This window comes from Rhamphochromis sp. 'chilingali', assembly GCF_963969265.1.
Source record: "Rhamphochromis sp. 'chilingali' genome assembly, chromosome: 10".
NCBI lineage: Eukaryota > Metazoa > Chordata > Actinopteri > Cichliformes > Cichlidae > Rhamphochromis > Rhamphochromis sp. 'chilingali'.
The window spans coordinates 26284019-26311737 of record NC_137937.1 but is presented as its reverse complement, the minus strand read 5'-3'; the positions used below and the strand labels follow the sequence as shown (position 1 = coordinate 26311737).

Genomic DNA, 27719 nt, shown 5'->3' with positions numbered 1-27719 from the left:
ACATTAAGAATTCCTTTTTTGACCCTGTGCTTGTTGTGATTTTATTACATTAGTCTTGTAACACTGCTTTCCTAAAAGACTCTGGGTTTTGGCATCAAGCACCTTAACTTCAGCTCGCTTGTTTGTACTTTGGCAGTCAAAGGGAAGACTAACAGGATGTTGTTGCCTTTTAGTCTTATTGGATTTACTTGTTTTATGCAGAGTTTCCATCCACCTTCTGTGAACCAGGAGACATTGGTGGTCTCCCGGCTCATTCATTCTTTTCAGCAGATTTAGAGAAATAAATTAACTCTGTCTGTCTTGCATTTGTCTTTCCATTGTTTTGTCACTATAAATTGCTGATTTCCACTGCTTAAGAAGTTTGTATTCAATGAAGAACAATAATGAATTAGACAGATATAATGACACCCAGAAGAGATCATAACCCAAGCAAGAGTCAGGGAACTGTGACGATGCAAGACTCTTGTGATACTAAACACAGACACCAACGGGCGTTTGGCCGTTAAGCTCAGGGAAATTGTGAAACTTGTTTTGTCACTGGCAACATCAGATGACTGTGTCGTCAACATGTGTGTAAGTGTTTATACATGATTTCCCCTGGAAAGTGTCATGCTCACGGGTGGGTAGGGGGGGTTGGTTCTGGGTGGGTTGCGGTTAACCCCTCAAGGTCTCTAGGGTTACTGTGCCTCTGTTCTTTGTCATATTCTCAGGCTTTCTCACTCTTGGCTCTAAGTGGCCCGACAGTGTTTGACTGGCAGAGAAGTGCTAGAGTAGCTATTAGCTCCTTGTCTTTCTTGTCCTCTGAGAACATGAGGGCCTTATTAGCCTGGTGATCTCAGCTGTCCACTGGTGCTTCACCCATAACGACAGTCTAGCTGTATGTGCATATGAGCACGCACACGGCATGCTCCTACAGAATCAGCTATCGTTCATAGTAGTTCAGTACACAATTTGTACAGGGCACTAAGAGGCCAAGCAGGGTTTCTGCTAGTCTTAATTAGGTCATTAACCATATTTTTATTTAATCAATTTAATAGTTTATTGGACCTAAAACCATATTTCTGTTAAATGTATATCCTTGTAAGCTTTTATTTTAAAGAATAAACCAACAACCTCTTGGAAATCTATTCTGAAATGGGGTAAGTGATCGCACAAATCATGGCACCTCCAACCTGGACAATAGTCAAAATTTATCATTACTGTTTATCATTTTATAGCTTAAATGTATTTATATTATACATTTATTAAGTGCTTGTAAAAAATGAATTGCTACCAAAAAAGAGTTGTATTTAACCAGAAGTTCAAGTCAGCAATTGGCTGTGTCCTAATAACCTTTACGGGAATCTTAAAGGCTTTTTTCTCTGTCCAAAGAAAGTTGTCTATGTATTCATTTTACAACAGTTTTTTTTTTTGCTCTTTATCCTCCTGTCCATGGAGGAAATTCTATGATCCTCTCGCAAATCACTTGCTTTTAACTGAAAACAACCGGAACAAAGTCTGCTGCACTGAATCTGTAGAAGAAAACACTTGCTTATATCTCACTAGTATCAGGTTGGACCTTTATCAGAAATTTGGGGGAATATTGACATGAAGGCATCACACGGTTGCTGCAGATTTGATAGCTGCACATCCAAAATTGTATCCTGGGTACACTGTAGTCAGGAATGATGGACATTGTCAACAACCTACTCGGGTAGGCTTTTCAAACAGTGTTCAGTTGGTACTAAGAGGCCCAAATTGTACCCACACATTACGCCACCGCTGCCAGCGTGAACCACTGATACAAGGCAGAATAGATCCATGCTTTCATGTTGTTTATGCCAAATTCTGACTCTACCATCTGAATATCATAGCAGACTCATCAGACCAGGCAACATTTCTCTATTCTGTTGGTCAATTTTAGCGAGCCCATGTGAATAGCAGCCTCAGTTACTCATTCTTAGCTGACTGGAGTGGCACCCGGTGTAATCTTCTGCTGCTGTAGCTCATCTGTTTTAAGGTTCCCCGTGTTGTGTGTTCAGAGATACTCTTCTGCATACTTCAGTTGTAACAAATGCTTATTTAAATTACTGTTGGCCTCCTATCAGCTTGAAGCATTCTGACCTCTGGCATCATCACGGCATTTTCAACCAGAGAGCTGCCAGTCACAGGATATTTTCTTTTTTTTAGGCTAGAAAAGAAATACTGTCTGAGGAAATGTTTGTACGTCACTTCTTCAGTAACTTCAAAATGAATCCATTTGATGTGACTTGTTTTTCCTGAAGCCTGTAAGCATATATTTTTAGACAGGAGGACTATACTTTTTTTTTTTATCCTCCATCACTGCCACTGAAAATACATTATTAAGTGATTGAATGGAAATATTGAAAGACATTAGTGCTGCAAACAAAAGCTAGTCTACATATCTACGACTTCTCCTGTTTTCTTTCATTAATAAAACTACGATCATATCATTAAGGTGGACTTAGATCCCAAGGGCTAGTGAATGCCTTTGGTAGCATTTTGAAAAGGAGAAGGAAAAAAATGACACAGTGCACATTTACATTTTGTTTATCCAAGGTTTTATAATATTGCATACTGAGTGAGACTAAAGAAGCATTTCTCTAAGGTCTTTCTGTTCCAGCCATCATAGCAGACTAAACTTCAGTAATACTACAACTAAGGATGATGTCAAGAACTGTAGCATCCATCCTACTACTGTGCAAAGCACGGGTGGGGGAACTTCAGGGCTCAAGGGCCTGTGTCCTGCAGGTTTTAGACATGTCCAGCTGATTTAAATGGCTACATAATCCCTCAACATGTCTTTAAGTTCCCCAGAGGCCTGGTAATGAACTAATCATTTGATTCAAGTGTGCTGACCCAGAGTTATATCTAAAATCTACAGGACACCGGCCCTCGAGGCCTAGAGTTCCCCACCCTTGGTGTAAAACAACTATAAACCCACCACCATCTGAATAGACAGAATTCCAATACTAAAATTTTTGCGTTGGACTTTAACTCTTTATTATTTCGGTGATGTGCTCAAACATAAGCTGGCTCCTTAAACCGGAACTTTAAAAATGTAAGATTGATAGAAGCAACAGTAGTGTGTTAGAAGGTCTAAAGCTAAGACAAAACACGATCATATGTTAACAGCGCATGTCTTTGTGTTCGTATTTGCAGGTCAACGAGGAGACAGTGGAGAGGCTGGTGGTCCAGTACCCTCACATTGTGTTCAGCACAGTGATGCAGGACTGCAAGAGAACCCTGGAGAGAGCTTATCAAATGGGCTGGAGTCCCAACACATCAAACACTTCGTAGCTACTGCTGGATCACACAGACACGCTCAACAAACACACGCACACATAAGCACATAAAACACATTTGCTATACAAAGGCCCTTTTTTGTATACGCACACAAAATGCGAAGCTCAGTCATGTTTGCTTCTCATTGACTGTTCAAACATGCATGTGAACATGTAGCTACACACTCACAGACACAAAGTCTGAGTCCATTAGTTTTATTTGAAGCAAATCTCTTCAGTATGAGATTTTACAATTCAGTCAGGCGATGTAGTGATATCTGCTCTAGGCAAAGGTAAGGAGTATCACTCCTCATACCGTTTCACTTCTCTGTATCGTGGTGGGGTGATTAGAGGTAAAGTTGCAAGGCTAAAGCTTTGGTCTTGAATAAAAAGATTCAGACAATAAACATTCAGAAACCACTGGACCAGAATTATTTTAGTGAAATAACTTCAAAACAGAAAAATTAATTCACCAACCAGAACTGGTGATCTACACTGCACCTCTGTCGCCCCAGGAGGCATCATCTTACTGCCTCAGAGCAGACAACAACTGAACGGCCAGGACCTCAGACCTCACTTAAGGTTATTTGAAATTAGTTACGTTTATTTTGTCCACTTGAAACTTTTTTTTTCGTTCTTGGATGTTCAGTACAGTATTAAAAGCGCCTGCAGACTTGTACAAGTACACTTGGTGAGATTTTTGGCAAGGACAGAGCTCTTTGCAGTGATTCAGTATGCACATTGTTATCATACAAAAGGACGATTCACTCCAGAAGAAGTCAGAACTGTGGAAAATTTATGGCAAGAAGAAAGCATTGAAATGTGCATGTTTGCAGTGAGATCGTGACCTTACTGTCTCAGCAGGATATGGAGCATTTTGAAATGTGAAGATGAAATTGGCATCCGTTTTACCTGGAATCAAGTGTGCTCTATTTCCGTGCACGAAACGGAGCGTTATGTTGAGAAATTTAACAGTGCTTGAAATAGTAGTTGCCTTTACCCAAAAATGATGGGCCATATTATAAGAATATTAACCACAGTCATCATGATAATTAAGCGAAAGTGTTAAGCCTTAAGTGGTTTGCAAATGCCATCCAATTATAGAAATCATATTAGATTTTATTGGAAAAAAAAAAGACAAGTCAACACATTAAATGTTGTAACTGAGAAATGCTCATTTTGAATTGGGTATCAGTAGGGGGAGGGAAAAGTTGAGATTTGGGAAACAGAATGTAGCCCACACTTTTGGCTCATTAGTGCATAGTTTAATAGCCAAAATCCTCCGATTGTATAAGGATGCATTAGTGCACATGGTATGGTGGTTACACCCCTCTGAAGTCACTTTAAATGCTGAATATATGCAAGTTTTTCCAGCAACATGTGCCATCCCAACAAGGACTTTTCAGTGAATGGTTTGCTTATTTCAGCAAAACAATGACAAACCATTTTCTGCATATATTGCAACAGCATGGCTTCGTAGTCAGAGCGTGTCTGCTGACTGATCTGTCTGCAAGCCAGGTCTGCCAATTTGGCATGAAATTCAAAGTCGTAATATATTTTTCAATATACAGCATAATTTCTCAATTTCAACATTTGATACAATGTCTTAGTTCTATTTTAAATGTTTCACTTAGCATCTCAACTTTTTTTTGAAGTGTATGTGATTTCATATATACATATATATATATACATATATATATAAATAAATACTGTGTGGGGTTTACTTATTGGAATATTGGTTTTGAGCATATACTTGTAACATTTGCTATGTAGCAACGAGCAGTTTCTCTTTCTTAGTTGTGTAGGATGCAAAGAAAAGAAAAAACTGGCTTGGGCCTAACACCAGAGTGAGAAGAAGTTGCAAGGTGAGAATCATCGTTTTCATCCATTCTTTAGAAATTCAGCAATGTACATTTAAAAATGCAAATATTTTTCTATGGTGTGAAGCAGCTCGGGGCTCAGCCTCCAAGTCACTCTGATATGAACAATAGCTTACTGAGGTTAGAATTTAGAGTATTACTGTAAACTTTCAACAGCACATAGCGAATTCAGACAATTTAAAAACATGTTCATTTTATTCGTGTCAGGATTTGTAGACTTTAACCAACGGAGGGTTTCTCCCTCGATCTGCTTTTGTTCTATTTCTGTTCTTTTGTAATCCCCATATGCACTTCCTTCTCTGCTAGATGTTGACACACTTGATTCCTGATTTGTTAAGGCAACCGTAAATGACTGGATTTACATAAAGATGAATAAAACACTACTACTTCAAGCTTTTTTTCCCCCCCTCATTTCTTTCTGTATGTCTGGAATTGAGTCAGGTCAGGAAAGGAATATTCAGAACGCCAGTGGAACACTTTTCCGCTCATTTTACAACATCTGTTGAGCACTTAAACATTTTTTCCATCAGGATTTCCAGACCCTTTATTATATGAGTTGCATATCAACAAAAAGGGCATACTATTTATAATGCTAGAATGGTGAAATTTAACACAAACTGCATTCTGAGGTAAAATGCAAATAGGGATACCAGCATGTTTTTCTTTGGAACCTAAGGCCTTGGAATGTATGAGTATGACATACCAAAGCCTCTGTATTTTTAGAAATAAAGATGTTTTCAACCCTAAACTGTGCTTCGATCATCTCTTTTCTACTGAGCACCCGAACAAATAATAAACCTGCATTTCCACTGGGATAGACTTTCAAGTTCGGCACTTTGGACAGAATTTTTACATCTGAGACAAAGTGAGGATGCATCAGCTTGCTGCCCAGCAGGACAGCAAAGGACTCAAAGAGCTAAGAAGATGTCACTCAATATGTCCCCCTCTTATAAAGGCCTGTTTTACTGTTCAGTGTGTTTCGTGTTCAGTGATTAAACACCGGAGATGGCATCAAAAAGGATACAAAGGCTGGTTCTTCCCAGATGGATTATTTGTGTTGTCAACACAATTTGTATCAACTTGAGGCTCTGTTCACTTGATTATCAGCTAAATGACTTTTCATAATCTGAATAAACACATAGGGAGCTGTTTTATCAGGTTTTGTTTACCTTTTGTTTTTGTTATGTTGAGAAGACTGTACTTTGCAAAAGTCTTTTGATTTTTTTGTTTTTTTTGTTTGAAGTGGCCTTGAGCCTTTCTGAAGATTTTTCAAGATTGTTGTTGGCTGCTTTTTCAGTCCAGTCTTTTAGAGCATGGTTACTTTATTTGCTTAGTCACTTAACACTGACCTATCAATCATTCAAGCATAGAATAAGTCAAGGGATCAGCCAATTCTGTCTGCAGAAAACTTAAAGAACCGACTGTTTTTTGCATTTTGGTGTACTTTGTTACTTTCTTTAGTGGAATTTGCAAAATATGGCAACAGTTCTGCACCAACAAGGTGATTCCCAACGAGCTATTATCCAAACTTATGCCATATCTTGACATGATGTATAGTGCGTTGCAGGTGGTGGACAAAAGAAGTGGGATGTTTAACAAGCTATCTCCAATGTATGAACAGTATCTGAAAGTGCCTGAAGAAATGCGGGGGTGGGGAATCCAACAAAGATCTAACACAGGACGTGAGAGTTGCATTCAGTTGAGGCATCTACTGTTCACCAAAGTCTCATCAGAAATGATCTCAATGGAAGTATGGGCTGTCAAGAAGTCAGTCTTAACGAAGAGAACCTAGGAGAAAAGGCTGAGGAAATCGCACAGGAAAAGGACTGAAAGTCAGTGGCAAAAGCATCTGAGAGACAGATGCTTTCCAGTGATCCCGAACACAGTGCCAGTGCAGTAAAAGCATACCTGGACAGAAAAATACACAATGAAACACTATCAGTCATAGATTGGCCTCCTTAGAGTCTTGACCTCAACATTTTTAAAGCAGTGTGGGATCATCTTGACAGCCAACATCCAAAGAACTTTGAATGTCCTTCGAGAAATCTGGAGAACTATTCCTAAACACTACTTTAAAAAATTACTTAAACGTTTGCCCAGGAGAGGTGAGACTGTGTTGAAGAATGGTGGAAAATGTTTAAGCACATTAGAAATGTACAAACTCTGTGTTTTGCCTTTTTACTGCATTTCCATTGTTTCAATGAATTGCTCCGTCTATTTACCATTTTCCTAGCAACATTTACAAAATGAGGAGCAGCTCAAGACTTTTGCACAGTAGTGTACATAAAGAATACATACAACACATTTCTTATTGTATAGTTGAAAATATAATTTTGAAATATTGAGAATTAAGGGTCTAACAATTAGTACTAACTTCATAAATTGTTAATTTTTGTTTTAAACTGCTCATCGGTTCTATCAACTTTTCAAAAGGCCAGTTACTGAATACTATTTGTCAGAAGGAATAACAGTTGTGATATCAGATCTTTACATTATATTAGTTGAGACTATATTTGAGCAGAACACAGGTAAAGAGAAATAAACCAAATACTGCCAGTTCTGGCTAAAACCTTAATGAAAAAGCTCCAGTGTTGCATCCCTACTTCAATAACTAGTCCAGACAAGCAGAGACATTAATAGTTTTGCTTGGGCTTCTCATCTGTTGCAAGCCTCCTGTTTTTAGAAGGACAAGTTGTTTAAAAAATAAATTCTGTTACAAATGAGCTGATCTCCTTGCACTCCACTCCCATTTCTCTCATGGGTAAATTGCTGAATTTTACTGCTGCCAATTAGAGCCTTTGCAAATGTGAATGTATGCCATTGATTCTCTTGCTGATTGAGGTGGATTCCATCAGCGGCTAGCTCTCCTTGGACTTTTGCAATATTCATCAAGGTGGAAGGACGCATTCAGCTGGAACTTAGATGAGAGACTGCCCTCCTGGAAAGGAAAAGGGGGTGCAGGGCATGACAGAATAGCTATATGGAGCCATAATTAAACTTGGTAAATATTCATGTGATCATTACATTTTTAATGAGGTGCTGATAAGAATTGACGCTGACCATACAGGACATTTGTCATGTCGGACCTGCAAGGACGTTAGTCTAGTCTTCCCAAGAAATTTGTATTTTTTCAAGACCTAATCATGGCTGACATTGACGGATGTCCTCAAGTGAAAAGGGCCAAAGCTTGTTTGAACTTCCTCACAAGGATTGATGCAGTGCATCTAGTAATGATGAAGGCTGTGTTTCAGCAGTGCACCTTCCTTAGGTATTGCTGTGCTGCAGGAGCTAAGTATGCCAGAACCTGTTAGTATTTCTTCAGGAAGAAACCTTGATAGTTGTGGTTGAATAATAGATGTATTAACTTTCTGATCTTGCCCGTGGTGCCCCCAGCAATGAGGGCTGACGTTTTTTATTTTTAGTCATTTGATATAATTTAAGACCTGTCACTTTGCTGTTAATATCACTTCATGTCACACAAAGGTTTATCTTCTCAGCTTTCTTGAACTAGCCATATCTTGTCTGCAACAAAAGCTCGGCTGATCATGTTTGCCAGAGATACCTTCCTTGTCGTTAAAGGGTTTCCTTTTACTCACTTTCTCCCCTTACAGACTGTCCAACTGTGGAGGGTCTAGTCTGCTAAAGCTCTCCTTCATCCTTTTCACTCTACATGGTATCAGCTTTATTCTGGCACCTCCCCAGCATTTACTCAGCTTCACCCTTACCCTCTTAAAGCCCAGATACTTCCTTTCTCCTGGAAATTATGTCAGTCATTTGTGTGCATCAGTCCTGGGGTAACTCCTTCGGTTTTTTAACATCACATCAGAGAAACAAATTCCTGCCCACTATATAGCGTTTTTAGTCTCCTCCCAGGGGAAAACAGAGGTATTTCACTTGCTTACCTACCTGCCTATTGACTCGTGTTGGTTCTTCTGTTAAGAAGAAAGAGCATGGCGTTAAAGAGTGAAGATGTTAATGGGTTGACTTTGTAACTGACACTGCCCTTGAGCTGAAGAACGAGCTAAATGTTGGCATTCATGACTCCAGAGGAGCCTGTGAAGCTCAAGCCCAAAGGAGACCCACACGGAAGACAGCTTTTAAATTACACTGGCTCGTTCACTTGTTTAGATCACCAAAGTCTTCAGTTTGCCACAGGACAAATTTTCTTCCCAGTCCCTGCATCTGGAAGTTGAACTTGAACATGACAGACGTCAGCAGTCCTCAGCTTTAAATACGGAGATTTACGATTACAGATTTCCACATTATGGTTTTCCTCTCACCAGGGGCTATAACGAAACTAGCTTTCCTGTCCAAGCTTATGAAGATAAAAAGAAATTAGATTTGTTAATCCACTAAATTTTGACATCCTCCCAATAGACTCATTCCTGCTGCCTGGGGGAAATATCAACCTACGAGAACCCCAAAATACGTGAGGGGTGCAAAGTATGTGTGTCGGCATGGATAATGAAGTCGGTGTGATTTCCTCCTTTGCAGGCTCCATGTAGATGTTGTCTCCCTGTCTTTTGAAGCTTGAGTTAATTGCAGTGTTTAGGCAGAGCTCAGTCTAGCTTCTAAACGGCAAAGGTTAATTAGTAACAGAAGGATCTCCACACAAGATATGTTGACATTTACATTTCCTTGCTGGCTAAAACGAGAAAGAACTCATTTGGTGGCATTGGGATGGGACAGTGGAGAAAAATGATTTCCTCTACAAACATCCTCATTTCTATGCAAGCCCTGGTGTTGATATGCAGATTTGGCAGTTGGATGACATTTAAAAGTAGTTAATTGTGCAAATCTTTGTTTTAGACTGGAAAGGTCGTGGATAGTGAGAGTCTTTCATCATGAACTAACCCCACTTCCCTCCCCCGGCACAGCTGCAGAGAATGGAGGGGAGGTTTGTTGGTTTCTCTGCTGACCGCCTTATAGTCGCCCATCACTTTTCAAGGTGGTTCATGAATATTTATCTGCACAAACTGTTTGGAAAATTAAAATTAATCTCCACTCCGACGGGAGATAACTCAGCTATCTGTTTTGTACTCATCCCCTTTCAAGATGAGAATGCTTCACTGTTTGCTTTCTCATATTCCTAAATGTCTGGATATCAAATTAAGTGTGTTTCTTCTTGATGAGGGACAATTTTGTTTTATTGCAATGTGTTTTTCTTCTTATTACAGCACAACTTAACAATTTAGTTCAAGTCTATAAGATATGTTGGTTTCATCGGCTGCGATCGCTTAGCTATTGCAATTTTGTCCGTAAGCTTGCACAGGAAGAGCAATCCTTTTCTCTGGAAGCAATATGATAATGGTAAATAGATTTATTGCGTGTAATATTTTGTCCATATTTTGGATATTACCATCTAACGGGCAACACTGTTGGAGAAGCACAATGAATTGAAGATACAGCAGGTGCACAGATTGGAAATTTTACACCTGGTTTCACCTGAATAGCACAAATGGATACATAATTGCTCCATTTCATCACTTCCCTTTGCTGGGTGACATTAAAGGGAGCTCTTTGAGAGAACCGAATAAGGATGAATTTATCCAACTGGGGACTTGAGCAAAGCTTAAATCTAATCATGCATATTTCTATTTGTCTTTCAGGTAAAAAAAAAAAAAAGACTTTCTTCGACTAACTTCCTCTCATCCTTTAGCTATGATTAGGGTTGTGCATCGTATGTGGCGGTCTTATTTACCTGCTGAAAAAACTCGATGCCCATTTAATAAGTTCCCGATTTACCAACCACATTTTTTGTTTTCTCCTTCAAGCACGATCTCATATCCTCCCTCGGGCGGCTTTTGTCAATTAAAACAGTCCGGTCCTGTACTGAGGCTACAGATGGGCGGCATCAGATTCGACCAGATTCTGGGTCTCCCAGCCAACTGCTCTGACATGTCAGACATGCTGGTATGCCTTGTCACTCCCCACTCCTCAACTGTAACAAAGGTTGCGCTGACTCTCCTCTTGAGCACAGGCCCAAGTGGCTTGCAGAGATGTGAAGCGTGAAGGAGTCCCAGTCTCAAGGCCAAGAGCGTACCTCCGGACCTCCTTTCAAAGTGGCCCCCACCTTTCCCTCTTCCTCCTCCTGAAACTCAGTGTCCATTTAATCCTTCTTCAATTCCATCTCTCACCACTCAAGCCCTCTAATCAACACCCCCTCTGCTCCCTCCAGATCAGTCTAACACACATTCCCCTCTGCATTTTCTTCCCCCTCATTTTCCATCTCCAAACCTCACACACTCATGCTTGCTACTCGCCACCTTTTGGCCCCTCACCACCCCGACCGTTCATTCCCTCCACCCACTTCAGTTGCTTTCAAGGGGTGTGTATTTCACGCCCTAGTGGCTGGACAGGCACAGGGTGATTTCCCAAGGTGGGGTCCGAAGGTTGGGCAGGAGCCAGTGGTGTGGAGTGATGTCAGAGCAGCCTAAGATTTGTATGCCTGTGTATGTGCAATGTCACTACATATATATGTGGGAGTATATAGTTTAAACTCCCTTCAAAAGGCCAGCTGTGCAAATGTTGCTCTAAATGAGAGAGGTGTTGAATTAACAAGCCATGCGAGGCACCCTATTCTCCTGGATTGCTCCATACACTGACCTGGCAATAATGAGGCAGAGACACATTACAATAGTTCTTTATGGGTTATGTTCTGAACATTACTAGACCAAAGGGGCTAATGTGCTGGTGTGCGGAAAACCAGATGAAATGACAGTGCAGCGAGCCAGCTGAGCGTAATGAGAATATTGTGTTTTGAATAAACCAAAATGGGGTGAATTTGCACAGGATGTGGGCCAAGGCAGCGTTCCCCGCTGTGCTCTTTAGACAGTGTTCGGGGATCTTTTTCAAACCAGCATGACAGTGCTTCCTCTGCTGTGGCTAGGCTCTAAAAATCAGACTTTTTTTATTTATTTACCTTTATTTACTCAGGCTAGACTGACCAAGCATGCTGCGTTCCTTTTCAGAAATGCCCTGCTTCACCCACATTCATTTACTCGCATTTACACCTCTGGGAGCCAAGGTTTCCCCACTGTTGCTCTCTGAGCATTTCTACTTGACTAGCCGGGTGTTAATTTCCTTGCGCAGAGTCACTTCCATGAAAGTTACTTGGGAATTTGCTGGCTTGGGCTTTTGCTTAGCCTTCATGTTCCCAGTTCAGGGATTTGAAGAAACAGCCCTGCACTTTTTGAGCTATGGTTGGTGAGAAACTATGCGTAGAAAAACTTTCTAGGGCTTTTTGTAGCATCTGAATGGCCAGCTCACCAGGAAGCTCATCATAACGGGCTCCATTAGATTTCATTTTACTGACCTAATGTCAGAGTAATTAGCGAAATGTCTCCATGTCAACTCTCATCTACGTGACGGCCAAGCATGTTTCTGGACCTGCTTTTTTTTTTTTTTTCCGTTGCTCTTTGTTTTGATGCAGTTCATTTACAGCCAAAATGAGGGAGGATTCCTATCTAAAAACTAAACAAGTTAAACAATACACTGGCACCAGCACCAATGCCAGACTGTGAGTGAATATGTGTAAGTATGGGTGTGTGCACCAGTGTTTGTGTCTGCGCGTGGGCATACGTGACCATATGCCTTTCCAGCTTCTACAATTGTAACACATTAAACAACACATAAAGTAGCTACATAGGAGAAAAAGTATTTTGTTAAAACGCTGTTTTCTTCTTAATAAAAGATTCCAATGTTTGTGCTTAGGGATAGATAAAAGAACAAAACAGGAAGGGCAAACTTAGGATTGTTTTTCCATTTGTTTTGTTCACCATCATTAATAAATATATATATTTAATACATATATATAGATAGATATATTTTAAAGACTGCAGGAATCTGCTAAGTTGTGGCTACTGCCTAAAAATTTCATAAAAAAGCATCTGCACTAATGTGAAACCTGATTCCAGTTTATTAAGTGACAGTACTGCAAAGAATAAATAAAGAGTTTTTAATTATATTGCTTTTTGTGATAAGACAGTAATCAGAAAACATAACTACTGGCTGCAATTAAAAAGAAAAAAAAATCAGTGTTTTTTTTATCAAGTAAAAAGCTTAAGCTCAATATGTAACTTACTTTTTAACAAAACCAACAGCATTTTGTTTTTTTTAATAAAACAGCTTTCACAACTTAATACTTGAATTACCTTCAAATTTGTGCTTTTGTATAGATATTTAACTGAATCTGTGGAGAAAGAAAAGTGTTTTGTTTTCTCTGCCTAAACCAAAAATGATAATAAATGTGTAAAAAGAGTAATAAAATCATAAATCAGCAAAATGTCAGCCTCTTCCTCAGTCAGCGCAGATAAGATATGTCACTTTTGCTTCCAGACAAGATAATGAAGAAATAAGAGCTGAGGCAACAGTCATTGAAATATCTCCACTATCTGATTGGCCTGAAGACTTTGTTTGGAAGCCAAGTTAATGTTTCCTGGGATTGTTTGTTCTACGCTTTCTAGATGAACAATAACAGATTGTTTCTATAAAAGAGGATGAGTGTGTCGTAACGTTGTTCACCGCGTCCTTTGTTCCACTTTGGATCCTTTCACGATCTTTCATCTTTTTCTGGCTTGTGCCTCTGAGTCTGTAGCGTTAGTATTTGGCTATACTTTCTCCCCTAGCCTCTACATCAAAGTGAGTGCAGGATGGCGGCTTGTCTGAATGGGAAGAGATTTGCAGTTCTCTTGAGGAGCTCAGCTGACTGAATCTAGCCTCCCTCTGCCAGACAAAGATGAGGAATGAAGAAACCAATATGTGTAATCTTCCTATCCTATCATTGGATTAGGAAAAAAACACCATTAATAACCTTTCCAGCTAAATATTAAAAACCAAAAAATGAAATATTTCCCTGATTTTGTAGTTGTGCATTGGTGGCCAATTGTAACTTTTAAATAACTTGTCTTATTTTCAGATTATTGCTTTTAAAAGATCATTTTTGCATCAACACAATAAACACACACCCTTTGGATTTATCTTGGCCATATTCAATAGGACTCTGACTGTAATGACTTAGCAGCATCTCCTATACATCCTACACCCACCAACACGCTAGCCCATTTTGTTGACCAACTAGCTTTAGCCAAACTTTAAGCTAGTTGCTGTGTTTTTGAAGCTGTGGCACTTCTGCTTCTACTTCTTCACTACCAGCGTTGCGGAGTTATACGTGGCTTGCAGGTGTTAACACTTATTACCGTTTATTATCACCCTGGCACAAAATAATGTGATTAGTTCCACATTGTAAAGGACGTCATTTCTACCATCAGACTAGCTGACCTGAAAGACACAATCACAGGGTTGGATACGTTCCACTAGTGCACAGCTTATGTGCCAAAGAGTCAGAGGCAGATGGAAACACTGGAGAAGTGTCAAGGCTTTTCTTTGTTTTTCATTTTATCACAAGCAAATATTAAAATCTGGTAAGATCTTAAACAGTAAGTGATTGCTTGTTTGAAAACGTGACTAAATAACTTATGACATGCAAATTTACTTATTACTGGAAACAAGGGATGCACATTTAAGTTTTCTGCATTTGTGTACATGCATGTGTCTGCATGGGAATGGGAAAGGAAAGATGTCTGAATAAAATGTAAGCAGATGTTAACGAGAGATGACAGAGAAGCCATACTTTTCACGCAGCGTCTGCATGAATACAGGATACAAAAATTAATTAATGGTGACCATTCTTGGGCAACTCTTACTCACCATGAGCAGGAGTCACATCTGCCCATTTCAGCCGCACCCAGCACGTCCACCATGAGAACAGACTGTTCACTTTCCATCCGAAATATTATCCAGACCATAGAACTTACAAGACAAATGATATTATTTGTTTAATTTGTTAGTTGTCATAATGTTCTAGATTAATTGGTACCATACAGCAAAACATTGATGACACTAGTCTAAGATAATTGCTCTAAGATACTGTGAAATAAATTGCTGCACTAATTGTAAGTTGGTAGCTGCTCTGCAGAAACACCCCCTCCCCATCTTCAAATACTTTTAATTCTCCATAAGCTTCCCCAAATGACAACATGTTGTGCTAAGAAAACAAAATTAACCCAACGCACGAGTATTAAAAAGTAATTAAAGTCATAACACAGAGAGCCAGGTCTGCACAATGGGATATTTTTAAATAAAGACAACATTCATTTCTTCTCTTTTCTTATCACCAGCTATTTCTGCATTTGATTAGTGATGCTGCACAAAGTTGAATAGCAATTCAGCATGAAATAATGACTTTGGAATTATATCTACTGAGCTGTATGGAGCAACAACTGTACTAGACTCTAAACCTTAAAATCAAAACAATGAATGTTGATTGTGCACATCAGTCCTTTCTCCATCATTGATCAGGATCCTTTTTTAATAGGATGTCCACATTGACTGGCTGCAGATGGAGGGTTAATAAGGTGGATTAATTGCTATTAATAGTTGAACAATGTGCCCTCAGCACACGCTTAACTGTTATGCTGGGCTCAGAACAGGAGTTTTAACTCTAACTGATATTAAAATCCAGTAAATAAGGTCAAACTTTCCTCTCAGATTTCAAACATACACACAGTAGATTTGATAATAAGCTTGCAACAGACACTACATGATGTTAATAAGACTGCTGTGCCAGAGGGAGAAATACACCATCTCTCCTGTATTTATGGGAATGCAAATTGTTTGCCTTTGCTTAGCAATACCGTCTCCTCTTTGTGACTTGTTTAGACAATCATGTTATTGCGGTGTATAAAAAAAGACTTTTCTTCAACTCAACTCTTCAGCACACTTGTGCAGTAGCTTGCTGTCTCACAGTCAGCTCCTTTCATTTACTGCACCTCTCTTTCTTTGACTTGCACTGTGTCTCAGTTTGGATAATCCTGTACACTTCCATGCAGTACAGTGTGTACTCTGTACTTCATACTACTAGCATAGTCTGACAGTGACAACGGGAAATTGAGTAGTTGTGCACCCAAGACTGATAAGTGTGCAGCTAGCTGCAACATTTTGCAGCAGACTTTGAGGCACGTATGTCAAATCCCTGACAAGAATAGTAACGCTATCATTTATATTAAAGACAATTTACTGCACATTAACCTCAAACACAATAACATTTAACCTACAAGCTAAAATGTGTTGTTTTTGAATGCAAAACCTGATTACTTACAGTGCAGTCGATGTCTATAGCCGGTTTAATTTTGGAGTAAGGCTATTTGATTAACAGCAGTGAGTAAGAAGACAATGCTGTTCCCTCACATTACCAGATAATCTGTCCTGATCATGGGCACAAACCAGTAACCCAGACCTATTTTCTTCTCCAGATGCAAGTCTGAGCCTATAGTAAATCATGTAAATTTTGCTTGTCCTCCAGACAATCAAAGCCTGCCTTAAAGAATCTTTTGGTCTCAAGATTAATTGCTGTATTCTCTAGCACTGCCTGACCAGTGAACATGCAAACCAGCTAAAGCGACAGACTCATACACCTTGTGGAAGGACTCCATTTATCAGCCTGCCAGTTCAATAACATCAATAGCCCGATGGCCAGTGGTTAATCCAGCTACTTAGAGGTCTGCAGAGCTGCACCTCTTCTCTGATCACAGCAGAGGTGTCCAATTCTCAGCCACCCTGCTGCATTTACTCACTTGATTCTAATCACAGTCTCTTTATTTTTACCCAGACACTTGAATACACCCGATGGTGCTGACCAAGAGAAATAATTAGGCTTTAAACAATAAGACTGTCTTAAAAGTGGTGAATCCAGCATCATACAAGTATCCCCCTCTTTAGTAGTGCAGTTATAACACATAAGAGCAGAGAAGAAGCAAGGGAAAGCATCTGGATTTCGATTTCTGTGTCTGTCTGAGATTTTTTTTCCCCCCCTCTCTCATCTCAGGGGCTGCTCCGCAATCTGTTATTCTGGTCCTTTCTGGTTGTCTGTCTCTCTGTATTACTCCCTGCAGACCTCCCCCTACTCTGATCTGAGATCAGCAAGCTTTAACACCGAGGATTGTCCCAAGTGTGTTTCTCTCAGTAGGTCTCTGTGTGGAGGAGGATTTTCTTACACAAGATCTGCGCCCTTAAATGCGTCTGTCAGTTCTTCTTGATTCTATTGATTTTCCTGAGTCTGAAGGTTTAAGGCTGCTTATTTGAAAGTTCCTCTTCTCTCTGTGTTTAAAAGGAGGTGGAAAAGCATTCTGTTTTATCCTTGCCTGCCTAATTCACAAACATGAGAAGTGAAACTCATGTGCACGTGTTTGAAAGACATGGGGTTGTAGCCTTGGCTTGGCCTCATCTTTCTACTGTACCTCCAGCCCTCGTCCCTCCCTGCCACGAACTGTCTCTCACGAGTTCTAACCTTTCACCAGCTGACCCAAACCCTCATCACCCTTCTCCCCTCCTAACCCTGCATCAGATCCGTGAGGTAAAAAACACAACGACCAGCCCGACCTCTGCTACACAAACCTCAGAGGAGGACACAGCTCTCTGTCCGATATGACAGGAATTTCTTTTTCTCTCTTTTCCTTCTCTTTACAAGCCAGAGTGATGTAGAGAGAAGTGTATTGACTTTGAAGGTTGGCTACAGAAACATCACAGGCTTTGTGCTTAAAGCTGTCCGAGGTAAAAGGCAGATCAATACTTTTCATATTCCACCGCGGTGGAGTGCTATCGACCAGGGCCTTCACATAGCTATGCTGCAACCAGCGTGTGTTGTTCCAAAACATGCTATTTTAATCAGAGAAAGACACTTTATGTGTCTGACAAGTCTCCTCTCAATGCCATCCACCACACTTCGTCTTCCTCCAGCTCTTCTTTCCTTCCCCATTCTTTCCTCTCCTCTCATTTTTTCAGGAAAAGGTGGATCCATCCACAGAACAAGAGTCTAAAGAGGAGCTGTCAGAAAGTGACACAGAGAGATAGAGACATCCGTCGGAGTGGATGTGTCGTTACAAGACAGGGTGACACTTAAGAGGCTGTTTGACGGTGTAAGTAGTGGAGTTGGGGCTCAAAGTGCTCTTTGCTGGTGGCAAAAAAACCCAGGCACTCTACAGTTAAGGAGTGATTCTTTTCCGCTCTGTCTTTTCTTGAAGTGATGGATGACTTTTCATAGTTCCAGGCTCCCATAAAATAAACAGTAATATACATATACTGTATTTGTCCATATACACGTCTACTTCCCAACACCCTGCAGTAAATTGCAGGCAATTTTTGGATATTTCTTCGCTGCCCTTCACGATGTAATCCAGAAACAGTCGGAGGCCTATGTGTTTATGACAAACCTGGGGCCCAATCACATTCATTCCACTTAATGTGATCTTACCTATCCTGCTGCTACTGCCCAGGACCCCTACTGGCAACCTGATAAAGCCAGTGTAGCCGCCCTGCTTTTCTTTACCTGTGAAAGACTTGGGGCTGTCATTGACAGGAATAGCAGACCATGATCATCATCATGCTCATCACCACACCACCACCATCACTCTAACTATCATCATGTTCGTCTTTACCTTCCCTATCATCTTATAGAGCGAACAGTAGGTATTGCTGGCTGAATGAAGGTTTGAAATAGGAGCCTGGAGGGTTCTCTCTCCAGGCGGCTATAGCCTACGAGGTTTGGTTTCTGATTCCATGGAGAATCACAGATGGTGTAATTTACTCTCTTCTATCTTTTTAGGATAAATGAACTGTTGTGGTTTAGGAAAGTATTCATGTTGATTTATTTAAGTTTTTTTTTTTTTGCGATTTAAGTGTCTTAAGTGACGTAAACACAAAAATCATTCCATGTCATGACATAAGAGCAGCGTTAATTCATTTAGAGGCAACTTATCTATTTACAGTGCCAACAAACAAAACACAGACTGTGAAGATTCATGTCAGATTCGGACTACACAACATTACTGTCTGATAAACTGTTGACTGTGGCAAATTAAGCAATTATAGAGTCATAAATTCTTGCTGTCTGCTGGCCTGGCAAATGCTAGAAAGTCCAATTGTAGGTCCAATCATAGTGTGCAAAAACACAATGACATCTGAAGCAGTCTGTAGGTGTTTTGTTAGGAAAAGCCTAAAAAGATTTTTTTACTCAGCCTTTCACTTCACTTTTGTATACATGTTGGGTGTAAGAGTGCTTTCGACTCTTATTGGTTATGGGCATGTTGTAAAAAGGTGCCAAACAAAGGGAATAAAGGTGAGATTTTGTGTGACCCAGATTCAATAATAGTAGTCGACTATGATGAAGACTCGTATTTCAGGTCATGACTCCACAGGCTGTCTTTCTCTGGTCCAAAAATGGACCAAAGCAAAGTATCGTTGTAATAAACCACTGATTAAATGTTATATTGTTAATTATTTTAAATCTTTACATGCCAACTGCAGGCATGCAATTTAAAAAGACAGCAAAATGTTTCACCTCGCCTTGCTTTGTGATGTTATGTGACTGGCATCTTGTTTCGCAAAACCATATGTTTGCATATGTTAATTTGTGTGATTTAAATTTTTACACTCTTTGTTCATTTTTGATAAACACATTGCGTATGTTCCCTAGAGTAGGAGAACACACACACACACATCACATGGTTGAATCGCTGCATTGCATTGCAAATATGCATACTTCCACGAGCAAACAACTTTGACTCTAATCAGCTAACAAAGCAGTGAAGAACTGTTGAGTGCAGCCTGCTCAAGTCCTTCTTTATACCAGTTAGAACAAGGAAATTTTGAGAATGCACTGGAATACTGTAGGAACGGTGACTAAGTGTAGGCTTATAAATCATGCCTGTGTTTTCATTGTCATGCATAAAGATGATCCATTACTGTGTGAATCCAGCTGGATAACATGATAAGGCAATTAACTGTGCTGGATTTATTAAAAAAATGTATTTGGACTGAAGCTCCCCAGAGATTTAGGTGTACGAATAAATGTTCCCAACTTGACATGCTGCTAATTATGTGGGTCAGCTGTAATATGGCAACCATCAAGACAGATGTGGCAATAGGTAGAGTGGGTGAGTACTGTATCACTGAAACTCTGGTGAATTTGCACCCTTCCTAATTTCATATATTATTGCATATTTGCTGTGTTTATATGCTTCAGATCATCAAATATATTTAATTATTATAACCTGAGTAAATACAAAATGCAGTTTTTAAGGGATGATTTGATTTATTGAGGGAAAAAAGATTTCCAAACCTACTTGGCCCCATGTGAAAATGATGTGTGAAGTAATTTCCCTCCCTTGTTAAATCATGAATTAACTGTGATTAACTACTTTTTTTGGAAAGCTGACTTCAGTGTTACTAGCCACACCCGGGTGTGATTACTGACAGATCGTTTGAATCACAAATTTACTCAAATAGAACCTGATGGACAAAGTGAAGTAGGCTACTAGCTCAAAAACACTGCATGCCAAGATCTAAAGAAACAGCATCAGTGGCATTTATCAGTCTGGAATGGGTTATAAGGCCATTTCTAAGGCTTTGGGACTCCAGCAAACGACAGTGAGAGCCATTATCCACAAATGGAGGAAACTTGGAACAGCGGTGATCCTTTCCAGGAGTGACGCATCGATCATCCAGTAGGTTACAAAAGAACCCAGAACATCATCTAAAGAATGGCAGGTGTCACTTGTTTCAGTTAAATTCAGTGTTCATGATTCAAAATTAAGAAAGGCAGAAAGCGCTGCTGGCCCATTATTACACACAAAGGCTTCTCTCACATTTGTCCAAAACATCTTGATGATCACCAACACTTGAAAAAATATTCTGTGGACTGACAACACAAAAGGTTTGTCAAAGGTTTGAGACTGGTTTGCATAAAGTTAACGCAGCATTTCATTAAAAAAGCAACAGTCAGACATGGTGGTGGTAGTGTGATGGTCCCAGGCTGCTTTTTCTGCTTCATGGACCTGGACAACTTGCCATAAATGACTGCAAGACTGATTTCTGCTCTTTACCAGAAAACCCTGACACAGAATGCCCGGTAATGAAATACACCACTGAGTTCACCTCTGAATGGCTCAAAACAGCAACAACAAAAAATAAAACTAAAAATAAACTAAATGAAGAGCAGCCTCATCAAAATTGAAACTTACACTAGATTGAGATCCTTAAACGGGCCGTTCATGCTTGCAAACTCTGCGATGTGGCTGAATTAAACCAATTCTATGAGGAAGGCTGGACCAAAATTCCTCCAAAGCGATGTGAGAAACACTCATTGCCAGTTATCACAAACACTTGCAGTTCTTTCTATCAATGGTGACACATCCAGTTATTAGGTTTAAGGGCCAGTTCACTAGCTGGGCCCCACGTCCTCATTTTAGGTTTGGCAGTGGGTTTTTTTTAGGAGAGAAAGCCGAATGGCTTAAACAAGAATTGATCTGCGGTTTGGGGAAGGCCTCGAAGGGGACTGGTGGTGGCTCCCGGGCCTGTCAGATCCCCATGTACTATTGAGAAGTGAAAGAATTGAAAAGAGGGAAGGGGTGGTGGAGCACAAAAACAAGAACAAACAGCTTGTAGAACTCGGGGGTCATACATAGATAAGACCCGAAAGGGGCGTGTTTGGAGGCGTGGTCCTGCTCCTGAAATTCAAATTTATCTCCAACTCCTTTTTGACATACCGGTAGATAGATATATTTAGAGAATTTTTACTTCTCCTAAATAAATAAAATCAAAATTTTAAAAGTGCTTTTTTGTATTTACTCATGTTATATTTGTGTAATGTTAAAATTTGTTTTCCGGAGGTAGTTGCAACATGCAAAAAGGAAAGATGGCAAATACTTTTTCACAGCGCTGTATCTATATTATAGCTCTAGGGTCTCTACAAGTTGTCAGCAATGAAACTAAACCACAGTGATTTAACTGAAAAAGCCCCCATCCTTTCGTTTCTATCTTTATCTGCAGGATTTTTCCTGCACGAGGAGACAGTTTTGCAGTCATAGTGGAAGAATGTGGTTATGTGCTGTGGGTATGCTGGTGTATTAGGTTTCAGTGGTATGTAGTTCACATGGAGATAAAACACGGAACATAACAAAATAATCCCCTTTCACCAAAAGATGAGGTTATGAGGCTGTTTGAAGCATGATTAAAAAATATATTTATTTTAATTGCATAGTAACACACTTAAAAGGAACAGTTTGGTGAAAATATGCTTAGTTACTTTCTTGCCAAGAGTTGGACGAGATTGATAACACTGTTATTTTCTAAGGTAAGTATAAAAATGTACTACTACAGCAGATGCTGCCTTAACATAAGGACAGCAAATGGAGAAAGAGGCTAGCTTTGTCCAACACTGTCCAACTGTTAGCACCTCTGCAGCTGATTAATTAGCATGTTTTGGGTCGTTTGTTTTATCTGTACAAAAATCAAAATGTAGTAACAACAAATAGTGATTTTGCAGGGAGCAATGCCAAAGCCCTTATAGCATTCTTACTTCTTGGACAGGCACATTGACGCCACTTGTTGCCAGACAACTTCACGGGAAAGCCACGAAATAGAGCTGCACATGACCCTTATAACACCACAACCTGCAGGTTTTCTGTCTGGAGTAAATCAGAGAGCTTTAGTAGTGCTGTTAGGTGGTTTTTCACAGAGAGCCAGACTAGTTCTTTCCCAGTGCTTGGAGTCTCTGGGCTAAGTTAAGCTAACAGCCCGGCTTTAACTTCATATCTGGGGAGAATGCTGCATATTTTCCCATGTAGAAATTGGCAGAAAAGCGAATAAAGTGAACAAATTGCAAAAGAAATTCTTTGCTCTCTGAACACGGACTGATGAATAATCCAGATAAAATATTTACCACAATAAGCCATTATCAGGTAACAAAAAGGTCACCCAATAATTAGCTTGAACTTTAAAGCAAACTCTGATACATACTCTGAAGATTGTAAGTCTACTTTTCTTACTAATGTAACACTAAAAAAATCGACGTTTTGTATGTTAGATGTTTGTCTCTTGAAAGTGACCTGAGTGTCACACTGAACTTTTCAAATACCGTCACACTTGTGCACTGTCATTTGCCTTTCTAGTGAACTTTATCAACAAAGTGTATGCCATGCATCACTGTGCTGCAGGTGTGCAGAGGTATGCTGGCTCCTGTGGAGGAGTTTTCCTTCATCTCCAAGATAAAGACTGTGCGTATCAGCATCTCTCCTGCTCCTCAGAAAATCTTTCTGAACACAATAAACTCCAATATTAATAAAGAACGAGAAACTTTACTTGACCTCACCGCCTTGCTGGATTTTCTTTGGAGTATACCAAGTCACAGTTTTTCAGAATGTGTGTACATGAAGAAAAAGTTGTGATAGTCATTCTAACAAACAGATTTTAAAGTATTTCATTTTTATTCTACACTTTTAGTTTCTTGCTCACTTTTGCTGAAATGAGACTAATTGATTTTAGAAGTTTTATAAATGGACAGTACATCTACAGAAATGAATATGTCAGTTCTCACTGATTGCAGAGCCCACTGGGAGAAACCTGTGATTTTTAATCCGACTTGAAAAGTATGTCATGACAGTGACACTTCACAAGTCATGGTTTCCTGCTCTTTTTTTTCTTTCTTTCTTTCTTCGCTGTTCAAGGGAGGCACAGGCTTGCACAGGCAGCCGTGGGGTGGATTATCTTGCAACTCCATGGCCACGCTCCACACGGAAACATCACTGTGTCTCTTCTTTGTGTGGATTTGCAAGACAGGCAGGATCCTGGCACGGCCCGGAGAATTCCACTGTGAGATTTCTATGGTTGGCTTGAATGGTGCACTGATGAAAACTGGAGATCACTTCAGACCCTGCTGTTCCATTCAGGTTTTGCTGTTGGAGCCCCGATTTATTAAAAATAAATAAATAATGAATAATAAAACGGTCCTGTGATCCGGGCTGATTTTTATGCCAGTTTTTATGGTAACGATTCATAAAAAGCAACCTGTTTACTTTCCAGGTACTGTTCTATATTGTTCTCAACATTACTCACTTGCATTGCACCTCACAGCTGATGCAATCTGCTTATCTTTTGAGCTTTTCCAGGGCACTTTGATATTAAACATTTGCATTCCTCACACATAGTACACAGTATCCCTTACACATAGTAGACTGTAAATAAAGATGGCCTGCACCATTTACTAAACTGTCGTCTGTGCTTGGAGTGATTTTCTGTTTCTCCCCTCAAACTGAAAACCGAGAGGTGATGTATATACGGTACACGTGCAGGAAAGAAATGGGGATACACAGTATATAATATTGCAGAGGCCATACCATTAATACACCCTCACAGAAGCAGTAAAAATCTGAAGTTCAGCACAGCAAACACCACAAGCTGACTGTACACGTCTGTCAGACTTTCAACACTGGCACCCAAAGTTTGTAGTTGTTCTGTTGTTCTCATCCTTCCCTGAAATCCCAGTCAATATGCTTGTTTTGGGAGAATGTGTGGGTGGCGGGGAGAGTAAAAGGGTGAGAAAAACTGTTTGATTAAAAGGCTACATTGACAGATTTGCATCAACAGGAACAAATATCAATTGCATTGCTCAATATGAGTGTCAGCAAACTGAGGGGAGGAGGGGAAAGCATGTGTTTGTGGGTACATGAGTACACTATGTGTGAATATGTGGGCGTGTGGTTTGATATACATTGGAAAGTAGAGGAGTAGTTCTGTCATACCCTATGTCTGCCTGCAGTGAAAGCTGATATAATCCTGTGGTTAAATCATTTCACTCAGTGGAGAGTACTGGAACAAACACAAAAGCTACATTCCAGGTTTGAACTCACTGGCAGTACCTCAAATGTGATCCGAGATTGGTCAAAAACTCACAGGGACTACAAGTGGAAAGATTTCAGGAGATTTAAGGGTATGGCTCGAGCCCTATAGTTAGGAGTCTTCAAAACAGAGAAACACCACTTGTGTACAAATCATATACTGCATATAAAAGGCAGACATTTATTATTTGTTATGGATTTGCTTTGGTGATTTGTGGACTATAATTTACAAAATGAACATTATGCCATATTGAAGAGCACTTAAACCTAGCAACTGAGACCATAGGCTTGTTAGTAAAGTGTTTACAGATCTATGATATAAAGTGAGAAGTAGGATAATTTTCCCATAGACCCCTACACAGATGAGTCAGCCCCTGCTGCCTAGTGTGAGCATGCAGTGCCTGCACTTCTGAGGCTGAGTATACTTCAGTTTGTCTCACCATCTCAGGGTTTTAATCTCTGAAAAATTGAGATTTGTTAAATCGGTTGAACTTCTATTGAATTCTTTTTTTTGGTTGTTGTTGCCATCAAGTGTGTAGCATGCCCCAACCCAACTAAATTCTAAGGGCCACCTCTTTAAGCAGGTAGTTGCTATGATGCTAGACCAGGGTGTGCAAATTTTTTGACAAAAAAACAAAATGAGATGGAAAATAATAGAAATCATGCATCATATGTGATTACTCTGTAGCAGACTATTTATGAATATTAAGTTCTTTAACTTTGTGTTTCCATTCCAATTCAACATACTTCTGTTGCATTTTGTTGCAAATTCTAAAACTGAAACAATGCAAATAAAAAAAAAAATGGATGAAATCAAAAGTAAGCTTTTTTTCTGACAGGAAATATGAAATAGACCATCTAATCCATTTAAACATTTTTAAAGGAAATAAAAAGGTTAAAAACAATAGTTTTATTTTAACTTTGCCTAAAATCCAACTGAAAGATGACGGTATAGTGTAACAGTAGTAGCAGTTTGGATTTGGAAGACATTTATTTATATACATGCATACATTCATGATAGTGACTGCTACTAAGTTTAGCACCAGACAATAGATGCAGGGTACTGAATAATTTAGGTGCATTGTTTAATATAAAGAATTGCTTACAGAAGTGATGAATACAAATTTAAATGTTATATATAGATTAGCATTGTTCATTATTCGTCATAATCTTTTATCTAAAACCCATACTTGCCTGGTCTTAAAGCAGCTGGACTTCTTTCTTGATTCATGAAGATATTTCATCTTTCATCCAAGAGGCTTCCTCATCTATGAAAAATGATAGGGGCAACCCGGGTATTTAACCCATAATTAAATACCTAGATCGTCCCCTAGGAAGAACTCCTGGTTGTCGCTGACCCGCCCTATCGTCGTGTGAGCTGGTAAGGGTCACATAAGCCAAAGTGTGAATTGGTTTGGGATTGGCCTGGGTCGTCGCAGGAGCCACAAGCTTGACGAAACCTCTCAGATGAGAGGCCAAACAGCTTTCTGAAACAAAAAGGAAGTCTGATGACCTACACAGACATATGTGTTACTTCCCAGATAATAATTTTCAGTTGATTAAAACAAATGTTTCCAGTACTGATTGGTCAAATAACAACTTCTGTGGAGTAAAAACAGCTCAAGGGAGAAGTTCAATCCCTGCTTGCTCAGCTCCACACACCTGCCCAGCTGCTACTGCATGTGAGCAGCGTCTGACATCAGATAGTTGTGGAGGAGGGGGTTTCGAATTCTGTTCCACCATCTCTGAAGCACATCTGTTTTTGAATATCGGTGCCTTAAGAAAGCCATTCAATGCAGTTACATACCAAAGCCAGAAAATTATCATTTATCATCATAAATTGCTGCTTTTCTTAAGGGGGGTATTTTTTTCAGTCTCCCTTTCCATCTCTGCGTGCACCCTTTGTAACATTCCTTCAACTAGAAGGACGTTGTGTAGTGAAGCTACACAGTAGTAAACTATCCAAAACAGATAATAATAATAATAATAATAATAATAATAATAATAATAATAATAATAATAATAAAAGCAATGCATCTTGAACAAAGCGATGCATTTTCCTCCCTCATTATTGTTTTTTTTTTGCATGGTTCTTCAGACATGAAAATGCAAGCAGGCGCAGAGGTGCACCTCAGACACAAGAAAATGCATGTGTGCTGCACGAGGCGTTCACTCTCTGTTCGCAATTGGTATGGAAGAACAAGTGTCTTTGTTTGTGTGGGCAGATATTTTATGGGCTTTCTCTTTCCTGTATATGTGTGTGTGTGCCCGTGTGCACCTGTGTGAAGCAGTGAAAGAGAGATGTGATTCAATCTTGACAAGTAAAGGCAGTTAAGCATTGAGGGCACACATGAAGAGAGAGAAGGTGTCTGACTGGCTGAAAATGTCACAGTGAAGAAGAAAGAATGTTTAGGCGGTGAGGGATGAGAAGAGAAATGCAATCTGGGTCCAGACAGAGGTGTAACAGACCAATTTGTTTGTGGTGTAATGGAGAAAAGATGGTTTGGCATGGGTGATAAGTTGGCTAGGCCTGGGCAAGGCTGGACTGGGAGGATAAGAGCTGTTCTAAGGTCTGTCTGGAAAACATTAACACAAGACAAAAAAAACGAGGTGCAGCTGGAGAGAAAAAAAAGAAGATAATGTGAAGAAAAAGACAACGATGATAAAATACCATCAGTTATTTTAGCCTTATAAAGATGGAGTCACTCGGTGAGTTTTGATCTTAATGGCCTGTAAAATCTTAAGCTTGTCAGGGTAAGTCTCTTTACTCTTTTCCTGATCATTTTGTTTTCTTAGAGAATATGTTATTTTATTCAATTGAAAGT

General features: G+C 39.7%; 1 protein-coding gene across 1 annotated transcript in view; it reads left to right on the top strand.

The window, feature by feature from the left end:
* Positions 1-5556, top strand: part of fbxl17 (F-box and leucine-rich repeat protein 17) — a 232756-nt gene extending 227200 nt beyond the window's left edge. The window contains exon 11 of the mRNA XM_080893999.1: positions 3163-5556. Within this exon, the coding sequence (XP_080750125.1) occupies positions 3163-3300 (138 nt within the window). The 3' untranslated portion in view covers positions 3301-5556. The remainder of the gene's footprint in view (positions 1-3162) is intronic.
* Positions 5557-27719: the final 22163 nt, after the last annotated feature.